Genomic DNA, 12,198 nt, shown 5'->3' on the forward strand with positions numbered 1-12,198 from the left:
CCATTCATCTAGTAAATGGTGGAATGGGACATGAACTCGTGACTGTCTGACATCAAAGCCTAAGCTCTTAGACATGGTGCTGGATTTCCAGTTATGATTATTAATACATCCATCACTGTCTCAAAGATGTACGGAGGATATGATCAGAAGCGAATTCAGATTTATACCCAGTAAACTACCTAATTTAGGATTATAGGGAACAACGTTCAGTGGTCTTAAATTCTGAAGTATATCTGCTAACCAGGAGTCAGGTGGAACTCTGGTTTTATTCTAGCACCCAGCACAATGTATAAGAAAGATGTCCACTTAAATGTTAAATGTTTTAACCAGCATTGTGCAATTTGGAGGATATCATGCTTAGTGAAATGAACCAGGCACAGAAGGAAAAAATACTATATGATTTCACTTATATGTGGAATCCAAAAGAGTCAAACTCATAGAAGTAGAGAGTAAAATGATGGTTGCCAGAGGCTGGAAGTAGGTGAGAAGCAGGGAATGGGAGATGTTTGTCAAACGGCACAAAGTCTGTTAGATGGAAGAAATAAATTTTGAGATCTATTGCATAGCAGGGTGAGTGAGTCAGTAACAATGCATATTTCAAAATAACTAAGGTAATAAATTTCAAATTTCTCACCACAAAAAAATGATAAGTGAAGTGACAGATGTGTTAATTTAGCCTGATTTAATTATTCCACATTGTATACATACATCAAAACATCACATTGTATCCCATAAATGTATACAATTATGATTTATCAATTAAAAATAATAGTAATAAAAATCAGCATACTGCAATTGCTTGAACATAGATGCAAATACCAAACACCAAGTGCGCACCATATTAGAATTTATTATAATACAAACAAGTCCAAACACAATATATAATCTAATTAAGAAAATATGAACATTTGCTTTTTTTCTATGGTAACTTTCTATTCCATTCTTTGAACTGGAATAGCCAACATTAGAGTCTTTTATTCACGTCTGGTAGGCTCCCCATGTTGAACCAGGAGGTACCAACTGTGCAAAGTGATCTTTTCCAATAGCAGGGTGTTCGCAACACACAAGTTCATGCCCACTCCGGTCTGTCTTTTATGGTTTGTCTGTCATTCCCCTCATTTCCTTCCCCATGAGACATTTCAGTCATCAAGTTGTTCAATAAAAAGACACAGCATGGTGGTGCGTATCATCATTGCAATGTCCAACCAAGGACACAAATCATCTAGCAAGAGAGAAGCTAGTTAACCGTCTTTGAAAGAGGCACCACAAAAACCCAGGATAAGGCAATTGCTTTAGTGCCACCAGCAGCAGCCGTTTACATGACAGGCTTCAAAATTCAAGGCTTTATTGTTAAAACTGGCCTGAAAGAAAAGGCTTACAGGTTTTTAAAGTTTTAAAGTCAAAAAAACCCATTACATGATGTCCAAAATTATTACTATAAATAATAATAAATTAAAAGTCCTTAGATAATTTGAAATAAATTTTAAGAGATATGTATCAACCTAACCCAATGGGCATTCATTTGCATTTTAAGCAGAAGACAGCAATTCACTAGAATGCCTTCGAGAATTGGACCTCTTTTAAATATCATTTAGCAAAATATAAAACATATTCAGAGGAAAAGAGATCACAATACTACGTGGTAGAGCCTCTCTCGTCAAGAGAAGTAATAAATTAAAGTGTCAGAGGAAAATGTTCCCAATGCACACCCAGTTTCTACACATCAACAATTAATTGTTACATACAATTAAAAACATGGAGCAGAGAGCATGGAGAGTCACATACATAAATTTCATTTTATGTACGTTCTCAAAAAGGAATTGCTTAACCTTTGTAGATATTGCACTTTGACTCATTCATGTATAGCTCAGACTAGCATTTTTCAGAGCTAGGTGTTTAAAAAATAAATAAATAAATATATTTATATATATCTATATATATTCAGTATAGGTAGCCTTTGGTCAATGTCCATTCATGAGGGGGCGTGGTGGAATTGCATCATACACACATTTAATGAACACATGTCCAATTACACGTGCTTGGCAAAAAAGAGACAGAGAGAAATGCAATTTAAGGGAGGTGAGAGAATCTGCTTACCATTCCACTCAATGAGCATACGCCCTGGGGAGCGTGGGAGATGGGAGATCTGTCCCTCAGTCAGACGACTTCCATGAACTTCTTTCAGTGGAAGCATCTTGATGCACCAGGGTGGTCCTAATGTTCTCAGATACATTAGAATCACACAATATGGTCCCTAAATGAGAGCCAATTTTGCCTTGTCATCAACCAGATAAACAACAACTTGTTCCAGTGCTAGAGAAAAACTTAGCTGTGTTAGGTTTTGAAAGCAATGGAATATAATCTCCAACATGGCTGTTTTTTGAGGATCTTTTGCAAAGGTAACTTTGGCTCTGTAAGGTTTTATCTTTTGCACTGACTTTAGAATCTAATCCTTGGCTCTGATGAGATTCTATTGCAATCCTTTAAAAGGGGTAAGAATTAGGATCATCAGGACTAATATAACCTAAGTTTATATTGAACTAGTATTGACAGCATTGGCTGAAGTTTAGGGTTTGTGCTGCCATGGGGCCTTTTCTTACCCCATTCATTTATTGAAAATTCCCTTAAAAAAGATAGACATGTCTTTCAACTTAGGGACAAAATGCAGTAAAAATCCAGCCTGAGGAACTAGATATTTCAGGTGGACTGTCTGCTGTTTGTTTGGTCACCAAAAATATCATGTAATTTCAAAGTCATTTTGGCAGATTTATTCTAAAACAGGGATGAATTCGAATACTGGGAGTCAGAGAGAAGTTAAAAAAAAAAAAAAGAAAAGCTAAATAAGAGGAATATAATCGTGTGTGTGTGCGTGTGTGTGTGTGTGTGTGTGTGTGTGTGTGTGTGTGGTGCACACATAAGTAGCAATTTCCAGGGATGCCCCTATTTATTACATCCTAGAAGTGTTCTTGCCTTGGACAGGCAAGGGTAGAATAAATAAACACACTTATATTTTATCATTTTACAAAGGATCTGGGTTAAATAGCTTTACCAAGAACTGGCACCACCCTTTTAAGCCATGTGCGTCAAAGGGCAGACTAGGCGTCAGCATGGGCACCTTTTGTGTCTGTGTTTGTGGCGAAATGGCAATGCCAGCTGGGCTGTGAGGCAGAGCTGAGAACACCTCCTCTCATACCCGCAGAGATGCAGTTCCTGACCCTTGAATATTAAATTCAGTTCGGAAGTCACTTCAAATAAAACAATTTGGTGAGGGCCTCAGCAAGCAAGGAGGCAGGGTTGGCAACTCGACAGGCTTGAGCTTCTCTAGGAAGCTTGAGTGATACCATAACAAGAAGCAATTTTGAGTAACGGGATTGTATGCAGCTGACACAGGAATGGGTTGAAACAATGGCAAGTGTGGGCTTATTTTTTTGTTTTTCTGGGCTCAAGAATTCCTCCTTTCCTCCTGCGCACCAGGCAGGGTCTTTGTTTTGGAGGAGATAGAGAAAATCTATACATAATGATAAATAGAAAACTGCCTCTTAGACCCCAGGTTTGAGGTCACAGCTATGTGGGTTTGGAGATTTCCTGAAGCAGCTCTGGCCAGAGTTTGGGTGGGATCCAATACTCTTCTATTCCCACAGTGTCATTCTGAAGCTAGGAGTGCCAGGGCCACTTCAAGACCACAAGCCTCTCTAGGACAAAGGGCACCTTGAAAAAAATCCTGAAACGGTCATTATTGTTAGCTCCTGGGAACAGCACAGGGAAGTGATGAATGACCTCAGCTCTTGGAAGAAGAGTGCAGGCTCAGCTATGTGCTACTGGGGTTTGGTAAGTCACATAAATGAAGGGTTCCCAGTGACTGTGGATGGTACCAGCGCAAAATCACAGACTATTTCTCTACTTTGTGTCCTAACTGGTCACAGGATGATGACACAAGCTCCAATGGCATCTTCAAACTGGTAGGAACTTTCGCTGTCAATGCGAAATCTGTGGAAATAAATGCATAAGTAAAAACAAGCTTTATGCTCTCCTTTCTTCTCTTCCATCTCTTCTCATCTACCAGTCTGAGAATTGCCCAGTCTGCCAGAGACAGGAAATTGGATTAGCACTCTTAAGGAGAGCTGCTCAGCCGTAGGATGGGACACCTTCCCATCTGGAAATGGATTAGACAGAGGCAGTAGTTGCCACACCTAGGGAATCACGGGGATACTTTTATAGGTTTTCCATTTTTGTCATACTGGTACACCAGCATCTTGATGCAGTGTGAGTTTGCCGGTGAGATCCAGGGGCTACTTGTTATGGAAAAGTTATGATTGGTGTAGAACTGTACAGGTTGCTTCTGGCACTTGAAGAAGGCCTTGAGCGTGGCGGCTGCCATGGTGCGGAACCGCTTGCTGATGAAGCAATAGAGGAAGAAGTTGATGGCTGTGTTCAGAAGGGCTAGCATGTTGGCAATGTCGGACATGATGTGCACCAGCCAGCGGTTCTGGATGGGCGCCCCATAGAGGTGGTAAAGAATCATGATGATGCGGGGGGCCCAAAGTGTGGCAAAGATGGAGGTAATGGTGAACAAGATGGCAGTGGTCTTCCCCGTGGAGTAGCCACGGAGACGAAAATTGCTCTTCCTCCTGAGCTTGTACACAATGATTGAGTTCAAGATGAAGAAGATGGAGCAGGGCACCAGGTAGACGGTGAAGCAGTGGATCCAGATGAGGACGTGATGCACAGAGGTGCTGATGTAGTCTTCAGTCCAGATGTTGGGCCACCAGTAATAGGGGATGCTGGTCAGGAAGCAGGTGATGTAAACACTTACAATGACTTTCCGGGTGCGTGCTGGGTATGAGACCGTGTGGTACTTGAGTGGGTGGCAGACAGCGATATACCTGTCAATGGTCAATGGAACAGTAATCCATATGGAGGTGTGGATGGATGAGAATTCCAGCACTTCTATGATCTTGTCGGGGACTTGAGGCATCTGCATGTTCAAGATGAAATCTTCCAACAGGAAGTCCACAAACACTATGAAAAAGAGGACTAAGATGTCAGCAGCAGCGAGTGCCAAGAGATAGTTGTAGGAGGATTTCTGCCTTCTTGCCACCAGCTGGGAGAGGATGATCACTGTCAAGATATTTGCTGTGGAGAGAAGAAAAACTGGTTTAGCTCTGAAGCAAAGATGACTTCATTGGCTCCTATTGGGGCCCTAGGCATATGTTTATTGTTCACTCCCATGGAAGTCAAAATGATTGAATCAATGCTTTTGAGGGACAACCTCGGCATTACAAATAGCACCTCATACAAACACGTGGATACTATTTTAAAGTTGTGCTTATATTCTAACACAACCATGAGAGGAGGTGCCTCCATTCCCCTCATCTTAGAAATGAAACTGGGGCTCTGAGAGCCTCACACAGCCATGAGAAGAGGTGCCGCCATTCTCCTCACACAGCCATGAGTGGTGTTGCCGCCATTTTCCTCACACAACAATGGGAGGTGGTGCCACCATTCTCTTCACACGACTGTGAGAGGTGGTGCTGCCATTATCCTCATCTTAGGAATGAAGCTGGGGCTCTGAGAGACTCACACAACCATGAGAGGTGGTGTTGCCATTCTCCTCACACAACCATGAGAGTTGGAGTCGCCATTCTCCTCACACAACCATGAGAGGTGATGCCGGAGTTCTCTTTACACAACCGTGAGAGGTGAAGCCGCCATTCTCTTCACACAACCGTGAGAGGTGGTGCCGCCATTATCCTCATCTTAGGAATGAAACTGGGGCTCTGAGAGTTTAAGCAACTTGCTTAGAGCCACACAGTTGATAATTCATGGTAATAGGATCTCCTGATCCCACATCTCATGCTCTTTCTTGTGTTCAGTTGCATGAAGAATTTGGGGCTGAGGTGGCATTTCTTGCTATATGTGTTCGGGAAACAGACTGGACCATATAACCTCTTAAGAACCTCTTCAGAGCTTGGATTTTAGGATCTTTCCTTTTTAAGTAGATTTAAAATTGGAGGTGCAGAGAAGATTGTGACCTTCAGATTAATTTAAAAATAAATTGCATTTATTTTTGGAATAGGTAATCTACATACACATACATAATCAAAAATAATAACAAGGAAAAGTACATTTTCCTTCTACTCTTGTTCTCCAATCATCAAAATTCCCCTCCCTCAGGGAAACTACAATTAATAAATAATCTATGCTTATATATGTCCATACAATGTGCATGTATCAGGTTGGTGCAAAAGTAACGGGCAAAACCGCAATTACTTTTGCAAACCTCATATATAGTTTTTGCACGAACAGCAGCAATGTATTATTTTTTGTGGGGTCATATTTGTTTTGAAAATACATCTATATAGTTTCTGATCAGTTTTTTAAAAAAAGTCTCCCTGAATTAAGCATGTTTAGAAAGTCATTAGGGACTCACTCCAAAATGATATTCCAATGAATAATATCTAGAAGTCATTCTACACATTTATTTTCATTCATTCTCACAATCAACCCTGAAATTTGAACACTGATAATGCTATTTTGCAAGCTAAGTTCTCAGAAAGCTTATATTCCTTGTCTGAAGTCCAATGGCAGAGCTAGAATCCAGATCTTTCTCTCAGTCTCTCTCTGTCTCTCTTCCTTTCTTGGTAGCCGTTTAAAATGTTATACAATGGTTCCCATGTAAAAATGTCTTATAATAAACACACCTGCAAAACCTGGTGTACTCATCACTCAGATTTAACAAATTTTAACATTTTGCCATATTTACTTCAGCTTTCTTTAAAGAAAGAAATGACACTATAGATACAGTCGAAGTCTCCTCTGAAGAAGCTCTGTTCTCATTCTTTTCCATCTTCTTTCTCTAGATGCAACCACCATGCTGCAGGCTGTGTGCAGTGACCAGTGCCACGTCTACATAGTCTTTCTTTCTTTCTTTTTTAGATACAGGGTCTTGCTATGTTGCCCAGATTGGAGTGCAGTGGCTATTCACAGGTGCAATCATGGTGCTTTACAGCTTTGAACTCCAGGGCTCAAGTGACTCTCGCACCTTAACCTCCTAAGTAGCTGGGACTACAGGTGCACATCACTGTGCCCAGCCTTTTGCTTTCTTTTATACTGAAACTGCCATTCTATACACTGATTTTGTCATTCAACATTGTATTTCTGAGACCCATTTTTGTTGCTACCTGAAGATCTAGTTCACCCATTTGAATGCCTACATAGCATTCTGCTGTAGGAACTTACTGATTGATTGATTTATTTATAATTTATTATATTAAATATGTTCATTCTTTTAAATTGGTTCCAGGATTTTGCTGTTATAAACCAAAGTTAATGTCTTGACATGACTTTCCATGAGAAGTACTTATATATGAAAGTTTATCTGGGGGAATGTATACATGGAAGTGTATTTATTATGTTTTAGAGTATGTGCCTCCTCATCTTTAACAGATACTGATGAATTGCTTTGTAAAATTTTACTAATTTAGATTCCCAACAGCAGAATATGAGAATTCTAGTTGCTCCATATCCTCTCAGTATTACCAGTTTTTTTTTTTAAAGTCTATGCTGTTCTCATTCTTGTCCAAAGCACTTTGAAACAACATTTTGAAGTGGTAGAGAGTTAAGATACTGATTATATTAATTAGCCAGGATTCAAACCCAGGACCAACATCCATGCTCAAAATCAATCTGCAGTATTGGTACTTATTCCCAGTGGGGTGGGGGTACCATGAAGATATGCTATACTGCACACAATGTAGAGAAAAATGGTGAATATGTCCTACTTAAGTCACTACTTAAGAAAAAATACCCACTAAAGCAAAGGTCCTTACATTTGTAAACTTGATATTTCAAAACTGCATTCATGCATTATGTACCTATTCTGAGCTGTGTCCTGGAAGGGGATGGTGAACAAAATAGACATGGTCTGTTTAGCCTGCATGGAGCTTAGATTCTGTTAGGCAAGAAGAACATCAGCTGAAGAACCATGGAAGAAAATGCATTAACTGCAAGTTCTAGTGAATGCTATGAAGGAATGTTTTGGAGTAGGAATCAGAAAAATCTTTACTGAGATTTGGAAGACCAGGAAGAGGTTAAAAGGCAGAAAGCTTGGAAGGAGCAAGTGTTTCAAGCAAAGGAAACAGCAAGTGCAAAGGTTCTGAGGGGGAGAAATATGAAGAGTTTGGTTTATTAAGACAAAGAATATTTATATTGAATTCTGCTTGCTTTGTAAGCATTCTTGCGTTTTATAGCTCTTTTATTAAACAGCCTTGCTGTGTTCTGTTGAAAAGCATTTCAAAATGTTTTATTCATCCAGAAATTTTTCCAAAAAGTATTTAGCATCTACTTTCTGTGGGCAAATGCCTGTACATAGGCCTAAGGTGGATATACATTAGGTACTCTGGTGGATACCCGTAAAGTCTCTACTCAGAGAGTGGAGAAACATCATATAAGTGGTAAGTATTAAAGAGATAAATGAGAACACAGTATACAGGAGCTGCTGGTGAATAGATAAAGAAAGGACAAAAGCTTTGGTGAAGGGTTCTGATTAAAGGCTTTGCTTGCAATCCCTGCTCCTCTGACCTAATCATATATAGTCAGAGCTTCATGGAACCCAAGCTGTAAAGAGGTTGAGGTCTAAAGGTCTATTGTATCAAGGGTATGGGAATCCAGTTGCTAAGAGTGTGGGATCTGGGGCTGGGCTGCCTGGGTATTATTACCACCTTGTCTTTAGACAAGTTTATTCAATATTTCTGTGCCTCAGTTCCCTTCTTTATGAAATGGAGTGTATTAGTCTGTTCTTACACTGCCAATAAAGACATTTCCAAGACTGGATAATGTGCAAAGGAAAGGGATTTAATTGACTCACAGTTCCACCTGGCTGGGGAGGCTTCACAATCATGGCAGAAGGCTCATGAGGAGCAAAGTCACGTCTGACATGGTGGCCGGCAAGAGCTTGTGCAGGGGAACTCCCCATTATAAAACCATCAGATCTCATGAGACTTATTCACTATCATGAGAACAGCATGGCAAAGACACAGCCCCATGATTCAACTACCTCCCACTGGGTCCCTTCTATGATACATGGGGATTATGGGAGCTACATTTCAAGATGAGATTTGGGTGGGAACACAGTCAAACCATATCATGGGGTTAATAAGACTATCCACCTCATAGGATTGTTCTGAGGGTTAAGTGAGATAATTTCAATAAAGTGGTTAAAACAGTGTCTGGCATGTGGGAAGTGCTTAATGGATGGTAGCTATTGCCTGAGAGTCCATTCATGCAGCAAATATCAACTGGGCATTGACTATGCCAGGCATTGGATGAGGCATTGGAGATACAGGTATTAGCAAAGTGGACAGATTCCCTTTTGCCATGGAGTTTATAGTACAATGAGGGAGACAGACAATAAATAAACACACACACAAATGCACAACAGAATGTCAGATGTGATACTAGGAAGAATAACACCAAGGGATGAGACAGATTCATGGGGTAGTAACTTTTAGATTAAAAGCAACATTTCAGTCCAATCAAGGATGAAGAGAAGGGAGGCGAGATGCTGTGGCTCATGCCTGTAATCCTAGCACTTTGGGAGGCTGAGGGTGGTGGATCGCTTGAGGTCAAGAGTTCCAGACCAGCCTGGCCAACATGGTGAAACCCCATCTCTACTAAAAATACAAAAATTAGCCAGATGCGGTGGTGGGTGCCTATAATCGCAGCTACTCAGGAGGCTGAGGCAGGAGAATCACTTGGATTAGGGAGGCGGAGGTTACAGTGAGCCGAGATCGCACCACTGCACTCCTGCCTGGATTACAGAGTGACATTCTGTCTCAGAAAAAAAAAAAAAAGAAAAAAGAAAAAGAAGAGGAAAAAAGAAGGGATCTAGGGATCTGTCATACAAATACTTGTGGGAAAAAGATTCTAGGCAGTGGGATTGGCAAGTGCAACAGCCTTGTGGTGAGAATCAGCTTATTATATTCATAGAACAGAGAGACATGAGAATGATTTCCCATTTTAGAGATGAGGAAACCAAGGCTGGCATTTTTAGATAATTTGCTCAAAGTCACAAACAGAACAAGTAAGGGAGGCAGAGAAAAATGAAAATGGAGACCCCAGCTCTGTCTGACTTTCTGGCTTATTAGATTCTGCTTTGTTTATTTTTGGTCATAGAAAAGGGTTCTCAACATAAATAATGCGATTCCTGTTCCTTAGGTTGCCCCTGACTTAGAAAAATGCCGTAATTTCTTGCAACCTCTTTTTTTCTTTTTGTTGAGACTGAGTTTTGCTCTTGTCTGCCAGGCTAGAGTGCAGTGATGCGATCTCGGCTCACTGCAACCTCCGCCTCCCAGGTTCAAGCGATTCTCCTGCCTCAGCCTCCCGAGTAGCTGGGATTAGAGGCACGTGCCACCATGCCCAGCTAATTTTTTTTTTTTTTTTTTTTTTAAGTAGAGATGGGGTTTCACCATGTTGGCCAGGCTGGTCTTGAACTCCTGACCCCACGTGATCCACCAGCCTCAGCCTCCCAAAGTGCTGTACTTACAGGCGTGAGTCATCATGCTCAGCCACAACCTCTTTTTTCCGCCCCCATCCATTAAACAATGCCTGCTTTCCCTTTCACATCCCTGCTTCCCAAGGAGGCAGGATGTATAAATGGCAGGGTGTCCCCAGAAAAAGTGCTATATATATATAATCTATATATATATATTCTATATATATGTAAAAGTGCTATATATATATATATATATATATATATATATATATATATATATTCTATGAAAAGTGACTCTCCCACTTTTTCTTCCTCCCCAGCTGAACCCTGTTTGAAGTGTGGTGCTAAAAATTCTCCATATTGAAGCTCTTTAAAAGTATTCCAGCCCCATCTAATTAATGCTTTAAGTCAGGCAAGTCATCAACTCCAAGTGAAATTGCTAGGTATTCATATTTGACATTTCCTTAAGTTTCTAGTGATTGCCTCTCTTGAGAAACTAACCCGCAGACAGTGAGTTTCCCATTTCTTTTGTACAGGTAGATTTTCCCCCACGGCAACATCAAGAACATGTAGGAGATCTTTGGGGTGGGAGAAAGAAGTGTGAGCTGAGGAGACCCAGAGGGGAATGGTGCGGTGCCTGTGTATTGATTTTCTGAAAAAGAAATGAAAAGGTAGAGTCTTCAACTCTTAAAAGCTTGACATTTGCTGTAACTCTCCATATTTAAAAATTCTTTCATTTCTACAGTGGCACATTTTCCCCAAAGGGAAAGAGTGGTGTTGACAGGGTCTGTGTGTATTTATAAGGGGTGAGTAAATGAAGAAACCGAAGTTCTCACTGCCTGAAATTCCATTTCTGAGCTTTCCTGTCAAACTGAGCCAGTGATTCCATTGTTGAGGAAACCCAACCAATCCCATCCAAGCAAGCCCTGCTGAACTCCACCACCAAAATGTCAATGCTTCTAAAAAGCAAATCCTTTCTGTCAATGGTGTCGTCGGACAGGTTTAAGTTCCTGGATAATAAAAAGCCCATGTTTTGTGACTGCAAAGCTTCTTGGTTATATTCTTGAGGGAATTCATTTCCCGTATTTTGCAGCTTACTGTGCTCAAGCTTGGGAGGATTGGGGGAGTGGCTGAGAGAACAACGCAGGTTTTGTCGTCAGACCACACCACTGAATTGTCTGCTGGCCCAGAGGGAAAGGGTCAAGGTCTTCTAGAGGTATTTTCTGTGTCTGTGATGACTAAGGGGTCTCTGCAGGTTCCTTGGAAGAAGCAGCTCAACTGGGAGTTCTGAGTTTATATCTTTTAGTTCTGCTACATTGCCTTTTTCTTGTCTTTAAAAACTATTTTTTCAATTACAAAAGTAATATGCGCCTGTCAAAAATTAAACATTATATCAGTGTCTAATAATAATAGTAATAGAATTTGGCTACTTTTATTGTGTATCCACTGTGCTCAGGGCACTTCTAAGCATCTTACATACAATATCTCACTTAATCTTCACAACTACCTTGTGTAGTGTAGTGGGTACCATGATTTAAAAGCCCCGAGGTTCAGAGAGGTTAAGTAACTTGTTTGAGATCACACAGCTAGGTGGTGAGCCAGGACATTAAACCAAACTGTTAAATGTATAAACTCTCCTGAGTTTATACATTTAATGACTACATTAGAAATTAGAAGGGGAAAGTCTGTCAAAACCCCATCTTGCA

The 12,198-nt window shown here is 40.6% G+C and overlaps 1 protein-coding gene across 1 annotated transcript in view; it reads right to left on the reverse strand.

The window, feature by feature from the left end:
* Positions 1–764: 764 nt before the first annotated feature.
* The window catches only part of LOC105484978 (G protein-coupled receptor 139), a 45,708-nt gene continuing 34,274 nt past the window's right edge, over positions 765–12,198 (reverse strand). The window contains exon 2 of the mRNA XM_011747095.2: positions 765–5,133. Coding sequence (XP_011745397.2) covers positions 4,199–5,133 — 935 coding nt within the window. The 3' untranslated portion in view covers positions 765–4,198. The remainder of the gene's footprint in view (positions 5,134–12,198) is intronic.

This window comes from Macaca nemestrina, chromosome 18 (assembly GCF_043159975.1).
Source record: "Macaca nemestrina isolate mMacNem1 chromosome 18, mMacNem.hap1, whole genome shotgun sequence".
In the NCBI taxonomy this organism is placed as follows: Eukaryota; Metazoa; Chordata; class Mammalia; order Primates; family Cercopithecidae; genus Macaca; species Macaca nemestrina.